The sequence below is a fragment of the Solanum verrucosum genome, unplaced genomic scaffold, assembly GCF_900185275.1.
Source record: "Solanum verrucosum unplaced genomic scaffold, falcon-dt-bn FXZP01000142.1, whole genome shotgun sequence".
NCBI lineage: Eukaryota > Viridiplantae > Streptophyta > Magnoliopsida > Solanales > Solanaceae > Solanum > Solanum verrucosum.
Window position 1 is genome coordinate 1,161,647 of NW_026020259.1, and position 20,336 is coordinate 1,181,982.

The 20,336-nt window shown below is 35.3% G+C and overlaps 2 protein-coding genes across 3 annotated transcripts; one reads left to right on the plus strand and one right to left on the minus strand.

Moving 5' to 3' along the window:
• Positions 1–4,001: 4,001 nt before the first annotated feature.
• LOC125833398 (pentatricopeptide repeat-containing protein At5g42450, mitochondrial) lies at positions 4,002–5,536 on the minus strand. The gene has a single exon (XM_049512538.1). The coding sequence runs from the start codon at positions 5,534–5,536 to the stop codon at positions 4,028–4,030; it is 1,509 nt and encodes a 502-aa protein (XP_049368495.1). The 3' UTR covers positions 4,002–4,027.
• A 314-nt stretch (positions 5,537–5,850) lies between these two features.
• LOC125833403 (diaminopimelate epimerase, chloroplastic) lies at positions 5,851–18,658 on the plus strand. Of its 2 annotated transcripts, none has more exons than XM_049512547.1 (9): positions 5,851–6,179; positions 7,164–7,331; positions 9,767–9,837; positions 10,627–10,684; positions 10,987–11,166; positions 11,730–11,814; positions 18,012–18,071; positions 18,183–18,256; positions 18,391–18,658. In XM_049512547.1, exons 1-9 carry the CDS (start codon positions 5,898–5,900, stop codon positions 18,505–18,507), a joined length of 1,095 nt encoding a protein of 364 aa, XP_049368504.1. In that variant the 5' UTR covers positions 5,851–5,897; the 3' UTR covers positions 18,508–18,658. The 2 variants fall into 2 exon arrangements, with proteins under 2 accessions (XP_049368504.1, XP_049368505.1); XM_049512548.1 differs by having other exon boundaries at positions 5,876–6,179; positions 11,733–11,814.
• The last annotated feature ends 1,678 nt before the right edge of the window (positions 18,659–20,336 follow it).

The following is a 20,336-nucleotide window of genomic DNA, read 5'->3' on the forward strand; positions in this document are numbered from 1 at the left end:
GTACGTGGCGTATTTGATTTGCCTCATGATTAATTAGATAGTAGTAAGTTGTTTGCAATGGAGATCATTTATGTATTTATGCATTCTTAGTTCATTGATCACCAAACCTTGAAAGAGAAAGAAACAGAGTATCATTGTACCCGAAAGGTCTGAATGTGAAACAGAGTATTTCAAAACTTGGAACTTAGGGTCATTTGGTTTGAATACAAGTTGTGCTTGGGATTAATTATGCTGAGATTGTTTTTATTGATTGTTTGGTTTGTTGTATTAAAATTAATATGCATGACACTTTTTAAGAATAAGTTGTTTGTTTACAAAAATACCCTTCATCTTATTTAGGCTTTTTATATGTATTTTTTATGGAGCTTTATTTATTCACTTTTAAAAATAAATTACGTGAATATGTTTAAATTTGTATTTCATATGAATTGAAATAGGCCCGTGGGAAGCCTCTCTTCTTCACTATCATAAGTAAAATATTAATTAAAAACAATCAATCATAATTTGAAGTAAAAACTGTATCAAAATAACCAAAAACATTGGATCAAAACTCCAAAAATGCTTCAAAAAAACAGCAATAAAGTGACCAAAATACACCAAACCAGCTGCAAAAATTGCACTATTTAACAGCTAAAACTGGACAAAATTTGCATAAAAATAACCACAAAAATTGAACCAAATCTGAATTCAGACAGCAGCAAAAAATCCACCAAATCAGTAACAAAAACCGCATTAAAACGTCTATTAAGACTTGAAAAAAAAAATAACAGCAAAAACTCCAAAAATTGACCAAAATTGCACTAAAACACCTGCCAAAACTAGAGCAAGCAGCTATAAATTTGTGTTAAGATTATTTCTTATTGAGTGTTTGGTTTGTTGTATTAAAACAATATATATTGCATAAATTTTAAGAACAAGTTGTTTGTTTACAAAATTATCCTTCGTTTTATTTAGTTAATATTTCTTTTCAAACTTTAATTATTTATTTTTAAAAATAAAACATTTATTTTATTTAGCTTAAATATTTTTGTTTATGCATTCTCATGGTAAGTATCATATGTATTTAAAAATATAACTTTTTTCTTATTTATCTTAAAAATAGAATTTCCCTTTTAAGTTTTATTAAAATGAAAGAAGATTTATGGGAAATCAAAATATAAATAAACATAAGAATTAGTCAAATAAATTCATAAATAAAAATTATATTTAGATAGTGTAATTTTTTAATAGAAAAATATAAATAATTATCCTAAAAATAAGAAGTAATGAATATTAGTATACATGATATTAAAAATAATGTAAATATACATAAATGTGAAAAATGATGTATACAAAAGGTTTAAAGGATATAGTTGTCATTTTCCTAAATTATCCCGGGATTACTATGCCACCAAATGGGAGGGATAACTTATCCCGGTACTAATTCCTAATCCTGGGATAAGTTATCCCAAGCTTTCCAACCAAACAAGAAAATAAAGGGTATTTAAAAGTTATCCCGGGATTAACTCTCCCTTACAGATAGTGTAGACTTTGCACCCTACTAAGACCAGGAATGGTTCCTCGCAATGTGCAATTTCTGAGACTTCAGCAATATAATCCGAAGCATTGCAACTCCATTTGAGTAGGGTATATGCTTATGTTTGTACAAATTATTTACTATTGTTGTCCTTCAAATGTAAAACTTATAATGCTGAGTCATAGAGGATAAGAAAAGAACAAAACAGAGTTACAGTTTCACACTTTCACTAGTGATGACATGTTTTTCCATAAGAAGCTGGAATCTCGGAATGGCTGAAATTGTTGTTATCAAGTTGTCTGCATAAGAAAATTCAGAACTTCATCGTAAATTTCAACCCATCCACTTCTCAGTGGAGCTGCAAATGGCATCGCAGTTATTGTATGACAAGGATTACTATATTACAAGCAAAGATTATCGATGAATTTTATAAAGATTAATCACAAAAATATTAAAACTATCAAACTTTGAATCCCTAGTTTTGAAAATGTAATGGATTCAGTGGCAAGAATGAAACCATCAAACTTAAAATCATAAATGTACCTGTCTACATCCAACATAAAGTACAAATGATTATGTAGATCTCCTCGATGAGATACTTCAGGGTTCAAAGCATTCGGGGAAACTGCAAAATCAAGAAGATGGGACCAAAAAATATGGATCAAATTTCGTTCAACTTACAGAAGTTTCAAAGACTTGATGTATACTCCCAGTCAAATCATTCCTTTCAGAAAGAGAATTATAAAGATAATAATAAGCAAAACAGATAGAAAAATCTACTATATCTTAATATCAAATTATCTGTACAATGCAGTAATATGTGTAACAACTCACAGGTGTTAAATTTCCAGAAAGATTCATAGCCATCATACGGCTGCACAAAGGAGGAAATGCTTAACGCTATTGCACACACAAGAATACAAGATAGTCAACTAATTACTCTAATTTATGAGGTAACTTAGTTATTCATGCCCTTATCGTTAGCAAACTGTTGAGATACTACTTATGCTACTAACTGGATTGGTTTTGATGATCAACAAACAACTACAAAAGAACCAGGTCCCTTGGAGATACTAGTTATGTACTAACTAGATTGAAGGAGTGTTATGCAGATATCCAAAGAACCAAGTCTCCTTTTTTGCTGTTAATGCTATAGAGGAACTCCAACTTGAAACATAACGAAAGGTAATTTATTTGCCACAACCAAAAGCAGAGGGGTAAATTTAGACCTTTTTCCTGATATATTCTTACACGTGAAATCCACCGCACTGGAACTCGATTAAAGATACAAGGATTTTCTAACATCAAGGGTATTTTTTGTGGCCCAAAGTAGAGGTGTACATAGGCAATGCTGTTTCGGGTTTTTCAAACTCCAAACCAAACTTTGCTAGAGTAAATTGGCTTTGAATCTACCTAATTACAACAACAACAATATACTTAAGTGAAATTCCATAAGTGGGGTTTGGAGAGGGTAGAGTATATGTAGGTCTTACCATTACCTTGTAGAGGTAGAGAGGCTGTTTCCGAAAGACCCTCGACTCAAGTGCAGCAATTCCAGGTATAAAGAAGAAGAATATAATAACATACAGTTCCTTGACATGCAAGTAGCCATTGGCTCCAGCTTTGTTGAAACAATTAACTCCAGTCCAGTTAGATGTACATGGATCGCCCTTTTCCCAATCTTTCAGGTACTTCATATTATCAACCAAACCATTCTTAATAGATACCAAAGCTGAGAAGTAACCAACCATATGGATTTAACAAAACCTTAATACCTCTTTCTCCCCCGTTAACTGTTCAACTTACCTCAAAATCTCAAGAAACTTGACTTAGTACAGCTTTAAATGCATCTTTACAGTTCATTGATATTTGATACCCAGAGGCGTATCCAAGATTTCGGCTAGATGGGTGCACGATTACGAAAAAATGTATCTTAAATATAAATTTGATCGATTTGACTTTTTGATTCTTAATATGAACCATTAAATTTTAAAACTTAAAGGTCCAAAATATATAATACTACTAGTTTAAAATTTTAATATACACATTTGATTTAATTATATAAAAAATTTACAGTGCTAAATTTTTTAGGAATTTGCAATGTAACACACTTGAAATTTTTTGAAAGATTAAAGGGGAAAAAAAGCAAAATTAGTTGAAACGTCAAAAGTGTAACTGAGAACCACTTGAAGAGGTGTTACTCAAAAAGACAACATAGATATAAAATTTAAATTTCTATCCTCACTTAGATAGGTGCACCCAATCATCATCATCATCGTATTATTATATGATACTTTGAACATGGGTTCACACATCTATATTTAAATATTTTTAAAAAAATATGACACTACTATATATGATATAGAGAGGGGAGAATGGATTCACGTGAACCCACGGCACCCCCTCTAGATATGCCTCTGTTGATACCTATGTTGTAGTACATCAGGAATTACAAAGTGGACGGGACCTTTTGTGTTGTGTCTGCTGGACATTGAAGTGTGGAGTTGTGCATCAAAATTCTCGAAGAAAATCAGTTTCTTGGCTCTTCATTGCGTGCTCGAGGAAGTACCCAAGAAGTTCATAAATCTCAGGCTTGTTGGCATGTCTCTTGTCTCCAGTAACAAATACATGAATTTTGCATTTGCTTTCAACCCAACTACATCCAGGGACCGCCTTCAACCCTTTTTCCCTCATTTCATTCCTTACGAAGGACACACTCTGCCATCTTCCAGCAGCAGAATGTGCATTCGAGAGCATCACATATGATGAAACATCTCTGGGCTCTAGAGCCAATACCTTTTCAGCAGCATATTCCCCTAGCTTCGTGTTTGAGTGAATCTGACAGCCTCCTAACAAGACCTTCCAAAATCCTATACCTGGATCAAAAGGCAAATCATGAATAAATTTCTCAGCTTGTTGAAACCTCCCTGAACGCGATAGCAGATCAACCATACATGCATAGTGCTCAGATTTCAGCAGATTAGCATCCTGAGTTCTTGCCTGCTCAAAATATGAATAAGCCTCATCAACAAGACCAACATGACTACATGCAAGTAGCAAACCAAGAAGAGTAACACTATTTGGCTTAATTCCCATATATTCCATTCTCTTAAACAATTCAATCGCTACATCCCCTCTCCCATTTTGAGCATGAGCACATATTAGAGCATTCCAAGTCACAACATTTCTTTCAGGAAGTCTATCGAAAACGCGAAGACAATCCTCTAAACTCCCACATTTTGCATAAAAGCTAACAAGGGAATTGCCTACAAACACACCAACCTCACCCAAATACTTCACAGCACAAGCATGGAAACTTTTGCCCTTACCCAATGCTGCCATATTTGCAGCTGCACTTAACAAAGAAGGGAACGTTGATTGATCAGGTATGAAACCTCGTCTCAACATCTCAATAAAAAGATTAACAGCCTCTTCGTTACATCCTTTCTTGCTATACCCACTAATCATAGCATTCCAAGAAACAACATTTCTCTCCGGAATTATCCGAAAAATTTCCATTGCTTCATCAAACCTCTGTTCTTTAAGATACCCACATAATAAAGTTGTGTAAGAAACCACATTTGGTTCATGGGTATCCACAAAAACAACCAGAGCTTCTTCAATGCTGCTTAGCTTTACATAAAGATCCAAAAGCGCACTACCCACATAAACATTCGAGTTAAGACCAATTTTCATTGAAACAACATGAAATTGCTTTCCTAAATTTGGGTCATTGAGAACAACAGATGAGTGAATTACAACACCAAATGTGAACTCATTCGGTCTGATATTCAGCTCAAACATTCTTGAGAAGATAGTCATTGCTTTCTTGTGTTGATTCAATTGAGCAAAACGGCTAATCAAAGATGTAGCCGATGCTACATCTCGTTTAGGCAATTCATCGAACAACTGAAATGCATTTGTATCAATTTGGGTAAAGCATCTAAAAGTTGAACGTCGGATTCTTATATATACCGGCAGATACAGAAAAGATAATCGAGTAAAACGTGAATGTATCATAGCAAATGTCGAATTAGTGGCCTAAAATCAAATTTTAATAAGAGGCCTTCAAAATTGGAATTATAAAAATCACGCCTACATAATTTGTTGCCTATTTTTCCAACATTTTAAATGCAAAGTTGTTAATTGTTATTTTTAAAATGAATTATAACTCAAGTATATAGAATTAAAAAAATCCAAATTAAAATATAATAGAAAAGTTAAAAGCACTTCAAGTTTTTTTTTTTTATGAGAATTAAAAAATAATACTTACATAATAATTTAGAATATTTATATATATATATATATATGAAAATTACCTCACAAACTCTTATACTTTTTTTTAGCGTCACCTGACTGTAAGAGCTGACCAACTGCTTCAATGGCGATAGCCGCCGCCATTACATTGCCTCTCACAACCCCAACCCGCCGGTCTCTTTCTTCCCTTTCCGCTAATCCCAATCGAATCTCTTCTCCCTTCACTTTACAATCGAACAAGCTCAAATTCGCCGCCATACAGTGCCCTAGTTTCCGGATTTCTGCGGTATCATCAATGAAAATCGAAGTTCCGGAGAATAGCTCTTCGGCTTCTTTCCTTGATCGTAAAGAAAGCGACTTTGTTCACTTTGTCAAGTACCATGGCCTGGGCAACGACTTCATATTGGTAATACATACACGCTCAATATCGAATATAGCTTTTTCTAAGTTACGAGGAATTTGCAAGTAAAAAGATGAAACTTGCTGCATTGGTTTCCAGCTATCGTTTTTTCTCCCACATTTTACTAATTTGTTCTCCCTTTAAATACTAATTCCACTAATGATCAAATTCACAGTTTATCTATTGAAATCTTTTGGTACAAAGTTTAAGATGATGGTATTTGACATAATACAAAGTTTAAGATGTTAATTTTCCTTGTGTATGATAGTAGTGGAAGAAAATAATTGAAAAGTTAGTTTTAGTTGTAAAATTTGTTTGATACCGAAAGCATGACTTTAAAGTTTTAACTTTAAAATTTAATAGTTAAAGGAGTTTGAATTCTTGAAAGTTGTATGTAATAGTAACAATAGAATGATGTAGAACTCTTATAGACATTCAAAAATGAACAGAGTTGCATATAAATTGGAACTAAGGGAGTATTTAAGTATCTTTCTCGTGCCTTTTAATTTGAATACAGTGAAATTATCTCACTTTTCTACATCTTGGAGCTTCTTCTTTTTTTCCCTCTATCTTGAATTGCCTTATCTTTCTTGCCGTTCTCTTTTCCTGTCTTCGCAATAAGCTAAAATGCTGCTTCTTGTTCAATAACATGTAAAAAGGATGGATTTTTACCCTAGTGATGACTTGTTTAGAGTTTAGTCTTGGAAAAAAATGCAATCTTGCGGAAGATAACTTTCAGTTTTTGCTGGAATATTGCTGGTTTTTAATAAACAATTGACAGTTTACAACGTTGAAAGTTGGGTATATTATTTATTTGATTAAGCTCACAATAGTTAAGGTCTTGAGACCAAAATCCTATGTTTATGAATCACAAATAGCAGTCTATACCTGGAATTTTGACATTTGGGGAAATACACATAAAAGTATGGGTGGGAAAGAGCCATGGTTCTTTGATTAGATGCTTATCCTTTATATGCTTGTTTTGAGTAGGTTGACAATAGAGATACAACAGAACCTAAGGTCAGTCCTGATCAAGCTGTGAAACTGTGTGATAGAAACTTCGGTATTGGTGCGGATGGGGTAATATTTGCAATGCCGGGTGTCAATGGCACTGATTATACCATGAGAATCTTCAATTCAGACGGAAGTGAGCCAGAGGTAACATCACCTGTTCTTTGACTCTAGAATTGATTGCATCTGTCTCGGGCAGAAGTAATCTGACCTATTTGACCTCTAAACATGGTGTCTTTGTGTTTGCACATCTATGATTGAGAGAATGATAGAACGTGTTGAAATGTATCTTGCTGTCCATTCTGTCTCCCTCTCTCTCTATCTTTCTGATTCCTTACTTTTGTTGAATTTCCTTTAGTCATGCCCTTGCTTTTGTTTGGTGGCAAGAAAATATAAAAAGGACTTCAGAAGAACATGATGTTGTCATTTTTCTTTGTGACATGTGTAAAGATATCAGTGTTACATATATTGAATATCCTTGCATATCTGCTAACCATGCTGTTGGGTCTGTTTCACCCTGTGCATTAGAGAAGTATATTGATGCATATGACTTCCTCCAGTACTTCTATTTTTGCAACTTCAACTTGTCCTGGAAGCCCTACACTGCAGTTGCTTCCTCACATGGAGACAGTAGTTTTACTGTGCTTGGGTTGTTGGAGCAGCTAAATACCACAGGAGAGTTGCCTGTTTATTTGTGGTATAAATCTAATGTCGAGATCAATCTAACAGCAGGGGTTTTGCAAAGTGGCAATTGGCCCGGGCTTATTGTCTTCTCTGCTGAGCAAGTATTGCATATTTTTGTGAAAAAACAATGTGCAAGAACAGTATTTGGACATTTGGGTAACCCCAAACTGTCTTGCAGCGATGATATGAATCAAGGAGCTGGTGTAACCATGAATTCTGATATAAGCTTTGTCCATGTTGTTCTGAATGATGGCCCTCAATCTGAGAAATGGAACAGTAGTATTTTTAGACCAGCTCCACCTGCTGATCTTAACCAGTTCCTTCATCTGTCTAGTGGTCACTCAATTGTTGAATGGATTGACGACTGCTCAGTAGTAGTCTTATCGATCATTTTTGAGATTTGTATTTGACTCTTTTGTGGGTTAATGTCATTAGGATATCCAGTTACAATCATTTTAAAAAGGAGCAGCCACATCTTTTCTGATGACAAGGTTAGCGTGAAACTTGGTTGGTTCGAGCAATTTCATCTCAAATTTTCAATTCACAGTTTTAAGATTGCCCGGAGGTTGAAAGAGCAAAAGCTTTTATTGGTGAACAAAACAAAAGAGCTACTATACCATATTCACGAAAGCAAATGCTCTATGAACAGCAAGTCGACCAGCTTGAAAGTTGCCATTTGCCTCTCTGTGATCAAATGTTACAGTTAGAAGGTGCAAACACCACAACAACACTATTATTGATGCTTTGGGAAATACATCAGCTGCAAGGGAAGTCGGGCAGAAGGCTCCGACTATTGAGGATATTGACAAAATAATTATTGCAATCAGCAAGCAGATGGAGAGTATGAAAATGCTACAAGAAGCAATCTTTTCGCATATTTGTGCAGCTGCTGATTTTGTCGAAAGTGAGTTGCAGGCAACAAATATCGCGTTGAAGATTATGTTAGCTGGATATTGTCTGAAAATTTCTCCAAATGAGTTCTATGAAATGCTAGGGAAAGCTGGTGGGGCTTCCATTGGACTAAAGATGTGGTCTTGCTCTCAACACAAGATTAAGTGTTTGTTGGATGCTTTTGAAATTGGGAAGAGATATGTAGTGTTGGTTATATCTTTAGAAGAATCACCCCACAATGAATGTAAGCTACTGGAAGTTGATTTTGTGTTGGGTGCTGGAAGGATTTGGTTCAAGTTGGTTGAGAAAGTGGCAGTCCCTTTGAGTGCTTTTTGAACTACAGAGTACAGGTGCCAATGCCATCAATTTATAATGTCTTAGAGGAGTTGGATCCAACAATTCTCAATGCCCTCAGTTCAAAGCTCCATAAGGTGTTCAAAGTTGGTCCTTTAGTTCTGTCATCTTCATCTCCCAAGAAACTCCTTGATGTATATCTTGTTAGATATGGATGCATCCTCTGGTTTGAAAAGCAAAACGAAGAATCGTTATTGAAAGTTGCTTTGGATATTGAAGCGTCTAAGGAATTCCTCTGGGTTGTTAACACTTATAAAGAGGAAGAAGACAACACTTTGGTCTCATTAGGCTAAACTCGAACCTTGAGGACAAGGTTCTTATTGAGGTGGGGAGAATTGTTATGAATGTAACTAAGATGGAGGACGCATGTGAGAAGATGTCAAATTACATTTGGGACCCCGGGAAGATGCCTATATATTGAAGAGGGAAATAATCAATTAGAGTTTATGCTATGAAGTTGTCTCTTTATTTCTTAGTTGCTTAGATTAATTCTGGAAACTCCCTCCATTCTTCCTTTTTATTTCTTCTTCGTCCCTTGGAAGATTTGTTACTAGTTTGGAGTAATTATAATGGTGAACTCTTTATTTGTAATTCCAATTATCCATTTGAATACAATATGGGTTCATTACATATTTCCTTTTGTCTACAAACAGATGTGTGGTAATGGAATTCGATGCCTTGCCAAATTTATAGCTGAGCTTGAGAACTTCCATGGAAAGAAAAGGTATTTGTATCCTATTTGTTTGTCTATGTACAGTAATCTACTTTATAGAGTCTCAAACATCAGCCTGGTATTTACTGCTTTATATTTGTTGAATTACTTACTTGTTTCTTTGTATTGAAAACTTCTGGGGAATTTGAAGCTTCTTTAAACTTACTTATTTGGTGCTTTGGAGGGGTAAATTTTGAATTTGCTTGATGAATTTAAGATTAGCAAATATCGTGAACCATCATGGAACATCAATACTGCTTCCATAACTTGATCATGCCATTCACGTCTGAGAATTTTGTACTGCCAAGCAACATAGTTAGTTTTTCTTTTTCAATTCTTTTTCTGCTTAAGGTTCCCTCTTTATATAATATTTGTACTACTTATTATTTGAAGTGGCATCATGAAAAGCTCTACATAGAGATCCTAAGCACCATATGCTATTTGGTTGGTGTTTCAATATCTGTATAACTGAACATATTCTAGTGGCTTGGATGGTTTGCTGTTTTAATATGCCATTTTTCAGAATATAAATGCATCTTGGGACAGCTGAAATTTAACACTTGTGTGAATATGACCATCAGATCTCTGCATGAATTGAACAGTGATAAGAATCATCACTTTGTTGTTCAGTACACTTAATCTGATCCTGGTTGGTAGGACTAATTGATTGAATAACTATCGATTTGATTGTTGTGGCTCACCAATCTTGGTATTTTGTTAAATTCAATAATAGTATTATGGCATCTAGTGAATTTGATTTCCTTATTAGTCTGGCTGACTGACTGTCATATCTTTTTGTAGTTTCACCATACATACAGGGGCTGGACTTATTATTCCTGAAATCCAAGATGATGGAAAGGTAAATTCCATTTTTCTCAGCCATTTTGCTAGATTTAGGGCTCTATTGCATGGATAGAGCAAAAGGATACATCAGATCATATATCACACCTCTTTCTCAAAAAGATCATATAGACGCCCCAACTAGATTGGGATTGCCACTTAGTTGGTTGATTGATTGAAGGAGCTGCATGCTGTTAGGCATTCAACACTGAAGTCACTGAAGTTTGATGTCAGATTATTTTGAATTAATTGGGAAGGCAATCACATGGTTTCCTATTTATTTATTTTTTTTAAAAACTTTATAGTTGTTTCTAATTCCAGGTTAGGGTTGACATGGGTGAGCCCATTCTAAAGGCAGCAGATGTGCCCACTAAACTACCCCCTAACAGAGATCAATCTGTCGTTAAATCAAGTCTAGATGTAGATGGAAGCACATGGAATGTAACCTGTGTTAGCATGGGGAATCCCCATTGTGTCACTTTTGGTACAGCACAAAGCCAGGTATTTTCTTTGGTTTAGTGCTATTTGTTGCAATTCTTGTGGAATCAAAGGCAGTGGCGCTACAGTTGATATGAACTCTTGTTGTATAGGGATAATAAAATATTCTGTTATCTCTAAAAGGCTCAGGACTCTAGCCTATGAAAAGAATGGATAACTTCTCTTATTTCACGCAATTCTTTTGTCCATGCCTAATGCCTTGTCCTCTTTACCTTATATTTTGGATTGTAAGTTGAACATGAGAGTGCTAAACATTGTACCAAGCTGTCTTCTCTGTAAAAACGGCCTCTTAAAATATGCCATGTTTTATTTTAAGATAACAGGTCAATCATTCTATTATATTCTTAAGATGAAATGGAGTAAGGTATTTCATAGGATATTAATATCATCTTTTTCCTATGAATACTAGTCATTCTGTTTCCTGTTTCAATTTAGTGGTTATCTGATTCATTATTTAACAGTAAACATCTGCTTGTGCAGAAATAGAAAAAAATTCACTGAGGGCTTTATGTCTCTCCCATTTATTGGGTTTTAATTGCTTTCGTTTTCTGCTTATCATGCAACAGGAGTTGCAAGTAGATGAACTAAAATTAGCAGACATTGGTCCAAAGTTTGAACATCATGAGATGTTTCCTGCTCGCACTAACACAGGTCCGTTTAAATCTTAGCATGAAGAAACTTAATATCTTTATTGATGCAGGAGTTGATCTTCATGTCAGCCTTGTTATATTTTCTTCAAAAAGTATTTGAACTGCAGACCAAGATATTAGCATGATATTTCATTTGAAAATCTCCCTAATCCAATAGTAGTTGTGAGAAAGCAGAATTTGGTTTCACATTGATCACATTGTTCAAGCTTGTTACCAGAGTCGTACACTGATTCTGAACTTTGCCAACCGAATTCATCATAACTCATAGAACTTCCTTAGGGTGATGAAATGATAAGGCCTTGACTCCAACTTCTCTTTTTTCCCTCCTTATGCCAAAAGTTCTTTCCAAAATGATGGATTATCCTATTTATACTGTTGGAATTTGCCTAGAAATGAACTAGAAGTTTGAAAATCTCTTCAGGAGGCGCTGCAGCCAAGGAAACCATGGCTGTAGCACCTTGCGTATGTCTGAGTCCAAGAAATCTGGCCCATGGTCTGTGCCATGAGTTTCGAGAAGTTATATTTCAAGAATATAGTTATCTCCTGCTCATTCCAAAAAGTTAAAGATTTCTATGTACCCCTTGGAATTTCCCTAGAAAGGAAATGGAAGGTTGAAAATTCCTAAAATTAATCTTCCATAGCCTTCGTAGACCAACATTAGGAAGTACGACACCTGAAAAATATTGGTCATATGCATGGCAGCTAATTTTGGCAGCATACCTATATTTCTGTCCTTGCCAATAATTGCTCGACTGAAGGAATAATATCAGCCTGTCAAAAGGTTTGATATGGATCATTCAGAAACCCATGTCATACCTAAGTAGTGTCTAGCAAGATGTACACTATTTATAATTGGGTACCTTTGGCTCGTTGTATATGGTATGAATTGAATCCAGAAGAGGGTGATGAAACAATGTTGATAAAAAATCCTAACTAAATGCAACTAGAGGAACCTCGCACTAGACAACCCAAAATGTACATGTCGTGATGGCACCTATGTTCCCAACCGATAGGTAAGCCAACTCACTAGTTTTACCAATTTAACTAAATAATTAAGGTGAAAAGATAAACAACAAATATAATACCTCAAACATTAAGTCTTTCATAAGTATGAAATGCGGAAAAATTAAACTGCCACCCAATATTTTGGTGTCATAAGTACAAGAGCTTCTAAAATACGGTGCAAGGCTGAAACTAAAATGACAAGTCTAAATGTAAGAAATATCTTGTTTGGATACTAAAACAACAGAATAACTAATAAGATAGAGGGAGGCGTGGGCTGCGGAATAGCCAAGCAGCTCACCACAACTCCAAGATACTCCAAGCTCGGACTCAAAAAGCTCCACGAGGTGTGCTCGTATTCGGAATCAAATCTACACCACAAAAGAGTGCAACAAGTGTAGTATGAGTATGAAACCACGTATACTCAACATGTCTCATAGACCAACAACGAAAAAGTAGTGACAGGGGTATATAAGAAAATCATCCTTTAATTTTACAAGTCTACATTATACTTATCAGTCAAGTTTCATCAAATAGGGATATAATCAAAGGTCATGTAATGTAACCACCAATTAAGCACATAATCAAATAAGAATAAACGATGTAATGAGATGCAATGCAATGCAACACCATGAAATGATATGCCTAAGATGCCAAGTACTCTCTCTACCGTATATACACGATACTTCTTTGAAATACATTGAGAGTTCGTGAACCATGGGGACTCGCGAGGTCCATATACCGACACTGATGATCTCCACGTGTTTGTGCGGATGATTGCAACGCACTATCATAAAATCAAACAATCCCAGCACAGGTGATCTCCACGTGCCCAACTTATAATCATAAAATTGAACAATCTTCGGCACAGACGATATCCACGTGCCCAACTTATACTCAATCTCATATCAATACATGTGTTCAATATGATATCAATAACAAGGGATGATGATGCATTTCAATCAATCAAATATTGGTATGACATATACTCACCTCAACTATCACAAATATATGGGTTCAATAACGAAACACAACAACACAAAAGAACCCAAGTCAATAATACATCAGTTAATGCAAATATGCTTTGGCATTCTCATATTACAATCTGACATTCGATAGTAATAAACTTTCCATTTGTAACATCGATACTCGTACCAATGCTTGTCACCTTTCGCCCTTACCCATTGTCTATTCCATTTTTAATCTTTAATTAGAAAAACGTCCTTCAATGAAGTCTGAAAGTCTTAACATACCTTGAATGCCGAACACGTGTCACGAATCCTCAAGATTTCACCTTTTCCTTTTGTAAAGCTTCAAAATGTTCCCAATCTATCAAATAGTTATTATTAAGTAAACAAGTCTGTAGACACTCATATTACTATATGTCTATCCTAAACCCACAAACTCACCCAAATCTATAAGCAATTTCCTAGACCTCAAGCCTAGGGTTAAGCCTTAATTCCTCCAAATCATATAACTCTAATGGTATTTATACAATACACACCTAATTTGATATATTGGTATATGTAATTAAATATTAGGTGTATTGTATTATATAAATACCATTAGAGTTATATTATTTGGAGGAATTAAGACTTAACCCTAGGCTTTGAGGTCTAGAAAATTGCTTATAGATTTGGGTGAGTTTGTGGGTTTAGGATAGACATATAGTAATATGAGTGTCTACGGACTTGTTTACTTACGAATAATGACTATCTGATAGATTGCGAACATTCTGAAGCTTTACGAAAGGGATAGGCGAAATCTTAAGGATTCGTGACACGTGTTCGACATTCAAGGTATGTTAAGACTTTCAAACTTTGTTGAAGGCTGTTTTTCTAATTAAAAATGGAATAGACAATGGGTAGGAACGAAAGATGGGGTTTTGTACCAATGGTGTGACGGACATTGGTATGAGTGCCGATGTTATAAAGGGAAAGTTTATTACTATAGAATGACATATTGTAATTTGAGAATGCCAAAACATATGAGCATTAGCCAATGTATTATTGACTTGGGTTCTTTTGTATTGTTGTGTTTCTTTATTGAACCCGTATATTTGTGATAGTTGAAGTGATTATATGTCATACCGATATTTGATTGATTGAAATGCATCATCGTCTCCTGTTATTGATATCATATTATACACATGAGATTGAGTATAAATTGGGCACGTGGAGCTTGGATTGTTCGATTTTGTGATTACAAGTTGGGCACGCGGAGACTATCCGAGCTGAGATTTTATGATAGTGCGTTGAGATCGTCCGCGCAGACACGTGAAGATCGTCCATGTTGGTATATGGACCTCACGAGTCCCCCATGGGTCACGAACTCTCGATGTATTTTCGAGAAGTATCGTGTATATACGGTTGAGAGAGTACTTGGCATCTGAGGCATATCCATTTCATGGTATTGCATTACATCATTTATTCTTATTTGATTATGTGTTTAATTGGTGGTTGGACATTACGTGACATTTGATTATCCCTATTTGATGAAACTTGACTTATAAGTATAATGTAGACTTGTAAAATTACAGGATAATTTTCTTATATACTCCTGTCACTACTTTATCGTTGTCTATCTATGAGACATGCTGAGTACACGTGATTTCGTACTCATACTACACTTGTTGCACTCTTTTGTGGTGCAGATTCGATTCCGAATACGAGCACACCTCGTGGAGCTTTTTGAGTTCGAGCTTGGAGTATCTCGGAGTTGTGGTGAACTGCTTGGCTGTTTCACAGCCTACACCTCCCTCTATCTTATTATTTATTTTGTTGTTTTAATATTCAAATAAGATATTTTTTACATTTAGACTTGTCATTTTAATTTCAGACTTGCAACATATTTTAGAAGCTTTTGTACTTATGACACCAAAATTTTGGGTGGTATTTTAGCTTTTCCACATTTCATACTTATGAATGACTTAGTGTTTGAGGTATTCTACTTGTTGTTTATCTTTTCACCTTAATTATTTAGTTAAATTGGTAAAACTAGTGGGTTGGCTTACCTATCGGTTGGGAACATAGGTGCCATCACGACATGTAAATTTTGGGTCATGACAATTTGGTATCAGAGCACTAGGTTCATCGGTCTCATGAGTATAAGAGCAATGGCTAGTAGAGTCTTGCGGATCGGTATTATGACGTCCATACTTATCTTTGAGAGGCTATAAGACATTTAGGAAACTTCTATCCTTTCATTCCTTATCGTGCGCACTTGACTTTGTTGAAATTGTATTCTTGTTGTCTCATTCTCTCACAAATGATGAGGACTCGTGCATTCGTGATCAAGAGCTTGTACACCCACCCACTGCTAGGTTTATTGAATGAGGTAGATGCAGGGGTGAGGTCAAGTTAGAGGTTGTGTTGTACTACGTTTGATAATAGGCCTATCATGAGCAGAAAGTGTTTGAAGGGTTCATGATGATGAATCCTCCAACATATACTAGTATCTTCAGTGAGAATGTGTATGAATTTATATCACTTGTTATGAGGGGTTGCACAATCTTTGATTAGTAGAGTCCCATGGAGTTAACCACACATCGTTTCATAATATTGGCCCTATCAAGTAGTGGTGGAGATATTACATTAATAGTAGGCCAACTAGACCATCTCCACTCTCATGGACTCTGTTTACTCAGGTGGTTTGTTCCACTCAATGAGAGGGAGTATAAGAGGGCTGAACTTGAGGGTTTGCAACACGAGGAAATAACAGTGACAAGTATGAGGTTAAATTCTATGGCTTGGTTAGACACGCTTCAATGTAACTTCCTACCGAGGCTGAGAGAGTGAGAGTGTTTCTCAAAGGGTTGATTATTTTTGTTCGCATGGGAGTTTCTCAAGTTGCTGCTTCTGGTGTTCAATTTCAGAAAGTGATAGATGTTTTCAAGGATTTAGAGATGATTCAATATGAGGGAATTGAGCAGTGTGAGGGCAAGAGGATCCGTCATTCGAGTTGGATATGGTATGTGAGTCACTTTATCTACTTCTACTGGATATTTCATAGTGGTAGATCGAGGATATTGATCGTATGTAGTTATCTTTGATGGGATATGGTACTCAAGTGGGCTGAAGGTCTTACATATGATAGATTCTGATATTATTTTTTTGGGTGGATTGGTTATCTCTTTATCTCGCGATTTCCAGATGAGGGTGATGAAACAATGTTGATAAAAAATCCTAATTAAATGCAACTAGAGGAACCTTGCACTAGAGAGTAGAGAAATGCCGGCCATTGAAGAATAATCAATTCAGGTCTCATAGTGACCAGTAATTGTAATAGCACGTGGTGGTGTCTGCAACTCTGTTGAGGGTAATAAGCTGATTTATGGAGTGGAAAACAGTAATTGGACACTTTTCAACTAATAGAAGCTAATTAAAAAATATCATAGGCATTCACGATGCTTAAGTGGAAATAAAAGTAACAATTAAATGCAATATTTATAACTAGAACAAACTGAAAAAATTGAGATGGTGTTGGAAGGAAGAAAAAAGGATGGGAAGAGGGGAAAGGAAGATAAAGGAAGGTGAAAAGAGAAGTAACTAAAAGTAGGTTAAAAGTAAACGGAAACAAGAGTAAACAATAAACAAAAAATTTGAGGGAGAATATAAATGAAATATAAGGATGCAACTTGTCTACAGTGTACGTTATTGTTTGTTACTTTGGGGGGTTTTAAACGAAAATGCAATTTCAGTATTTGGAAATGTACTAAATGTAGTAGAACTGGTCTACATTATATAATGTGGCTTTGGAAAGAGATGAAGACTGCACGTTAGACAAAATAAAGGTTCTGTTTTTGGTTAATCAGTTCGGTTGACAAGCCGTTCATGGTTTATTTACCGGATTAACATTTCTTATGTGAAGTGACTGAGTGCTTGTCATTTGGCATGCATTATCCAACAGCAGTTTTTTTGTCTGGCAATAAAGGGCTTTAGGTGCACTTCCAGTATCATTATAGGTGTAGGGTGATGCAATCTTTAAGTTTGTCGTCTGTGTTTAAAATGTAGCTTCCTGATTAAGATTTAAGAGTGCACTTGATTTTTGTGTTTCAAGCACTTGCTGCTCTTTGATGCAGATAAGGAAGGATTACCAAATTTGTGTTTATGGTCGTGGTGTTTCATTTGTTATTATTTCATGAACTCCTTTCTTGCATCTTTTGGGTAAACATTGACATATTTGGTTGATTTGCAGAATTTGTTCAAGTTTTCTCCCCAACACACCTTAAAATGCGTGTCTGGGAACGTGGTGCAGGTTTGTTTTCTAAACAAAAAGGAAACCTTCACCTTACAAATAATTTGATGTATTAGATTGGTGCCGTTACTTGCTAAATGTAACTGTGAATTTATCCCTTTTCGAGTATAGGTGAGACACTAGCCTGTGGGACAGGAGCTTGTGCCGTTGTTGTTGCAGCAGTGCTTGAGGGTCGTGCTGCAAGGGTAAGAAGTTGATTACTTTTGGGTTTTAATGCTGGAAAAAACCAAAATCATTTCAAGTATGTGTGACCGTCTTTCCCATTTGTTGCGTTACTGATTGCTCCTTTGATCATTGCTCTTCCCCGTTACCAAAGCAGCGTTGTACTGTTGATCTGCCTGGTGGACCACTTGACATTGAGTGGAGTGAGAAAGACAACCATATATACATGACGGGGCCAGCAGAGGTAGTTTTCTATGGGTCAGCTCCTCTTTAAGCCCCTAAATGTAAGTTTATTTGTACTTCATCCTTTCTGTAAGTTTATTTTGATCTTCCAGAATTCATAAATTCGCTCCAAATCTTTGCCAACTTCATTGGAGAATGAAAGAAATGCAGACGAATTGATCTTGGATAAACCACATTACTTTTTCATTGTTGCCTCAAATTGAAATTCTTTTGTTGTGATTTCTCAAAGCTGTGAACTTTTACTTTCTCCAATTTAGTCATTTCAAGGACGCGGAGAAAGTACATTAGTTTCATATTGGTTCCTTGAAGTAGTACAAGTATCATCACTGAACGGAGGAAGTTGTTCTTCTCGTGGAGGACACTCACACTATAGAACAAATGGGTTGTGTTGAGCTTATGCGAATTACATTAGACGTAGACCCATACATACCATGTATAAGATCAAGCCCGGGCCATCGACAAACCTAGTTTGCGCCTACAACTAAAATGAATAATTAGTTGAAACAAAAAATCTCTTTATATAATGTGATTGCTCACTGTTCCATAGAGATTACATGTTGATGGATATATACACCTACATTATGGGTAGATATTGAAATAAATGTTCACCCTGGTAAATAAAAATTTCAGGCATTGGACATGTTCTTACCAGTACAAATAGTATAAAATTTGTTTAATCTCATGTCTGACCTGTTAAAAGTACCAAGTGTCCTTTACATATACTTTTAACTGGTAAGCTTTAAATATTCTGGTTGTGGGTTCAAATGAAGCTCAATCAAATGTTCTTATGGAAAAAGAAGTTGCAGACTTGGGTGTATTCGGTACGGAGGTTTTCAGTTTTCTCATGTTCGTTTGGTCAAAAAAATTGGAAATCACCTCTACTAGGAAAACGAGTTCACTTTAGGAAAATGACTTTCCTGCTGGAGGTAGGGAAAATAAGTTTCGCAAGTGATATTTCACATTGATTTTATCCTCTCTATCCTAGCTCTCAGATAATATGCACATCTAACAGATGGGCTTTAGCCTTTAGGCAAGAGGTAATGCATTAGTACAAGGAATAAGAGTTTATATTCTGTTGCAATAACATATTTGATGTAATTTTACTTATGGTTGGAAGGATAGAATGTACAGAGATTTTATGTCCACCTTTTTCTAATAGACTTTATGTTCAAAGAAATGTTTCGAAGTAGAATTGCAAGAAAAATATAATAACAAAATACATAAGACAATCGACAGTAATAGAATAAAAAACTATGGAACTATTAGATAATACTATTAAAAAGGAGAGAGGGGGTTAGCCCCCTACCTCTCCCACAAATAATACGACAATCATCGAGTACTTAATAACCTCCTATTTTAATCCTTGATATTCAAACCTTATGCTATCAAGCTTTAAAACTAATTAGGTAACTGGTTTATACTGAGTGGAGTGATATTTGAAAACATGATAATTAACCCGTTGCAACTGGTTGAACTACGGTTTGCACAAGAATTTTTCTTATATTTTACACTAACTCAGTGAAATTCACAAATAAAGTCTGAAAAAAATTATTTTATTATCTAAGAAGAGGGAATAAGCACATAGTTGTGTGTCAACATGTCTGCTTTAGTTGTGTGCTTCCCTCATAATAAGCTACTTGACTTAGTGGTTAAAGCTAGCATTTCATGTGTAAGGTCCCAAGATTGAACCTGGGCAACTCCCTTTCTTTTAATTCCTATTTTTAATGCCTTTCTTTTAATCTGATTTTCTCATTTGTAGTATTTTGGTGGGTCCAGTTCAATCTTGTTGATTAGAATTAGTAAGGTAGTTTTTATAAAATAATCTATTTTATTTTAGGTAAATATTAGTTATGAAAATTT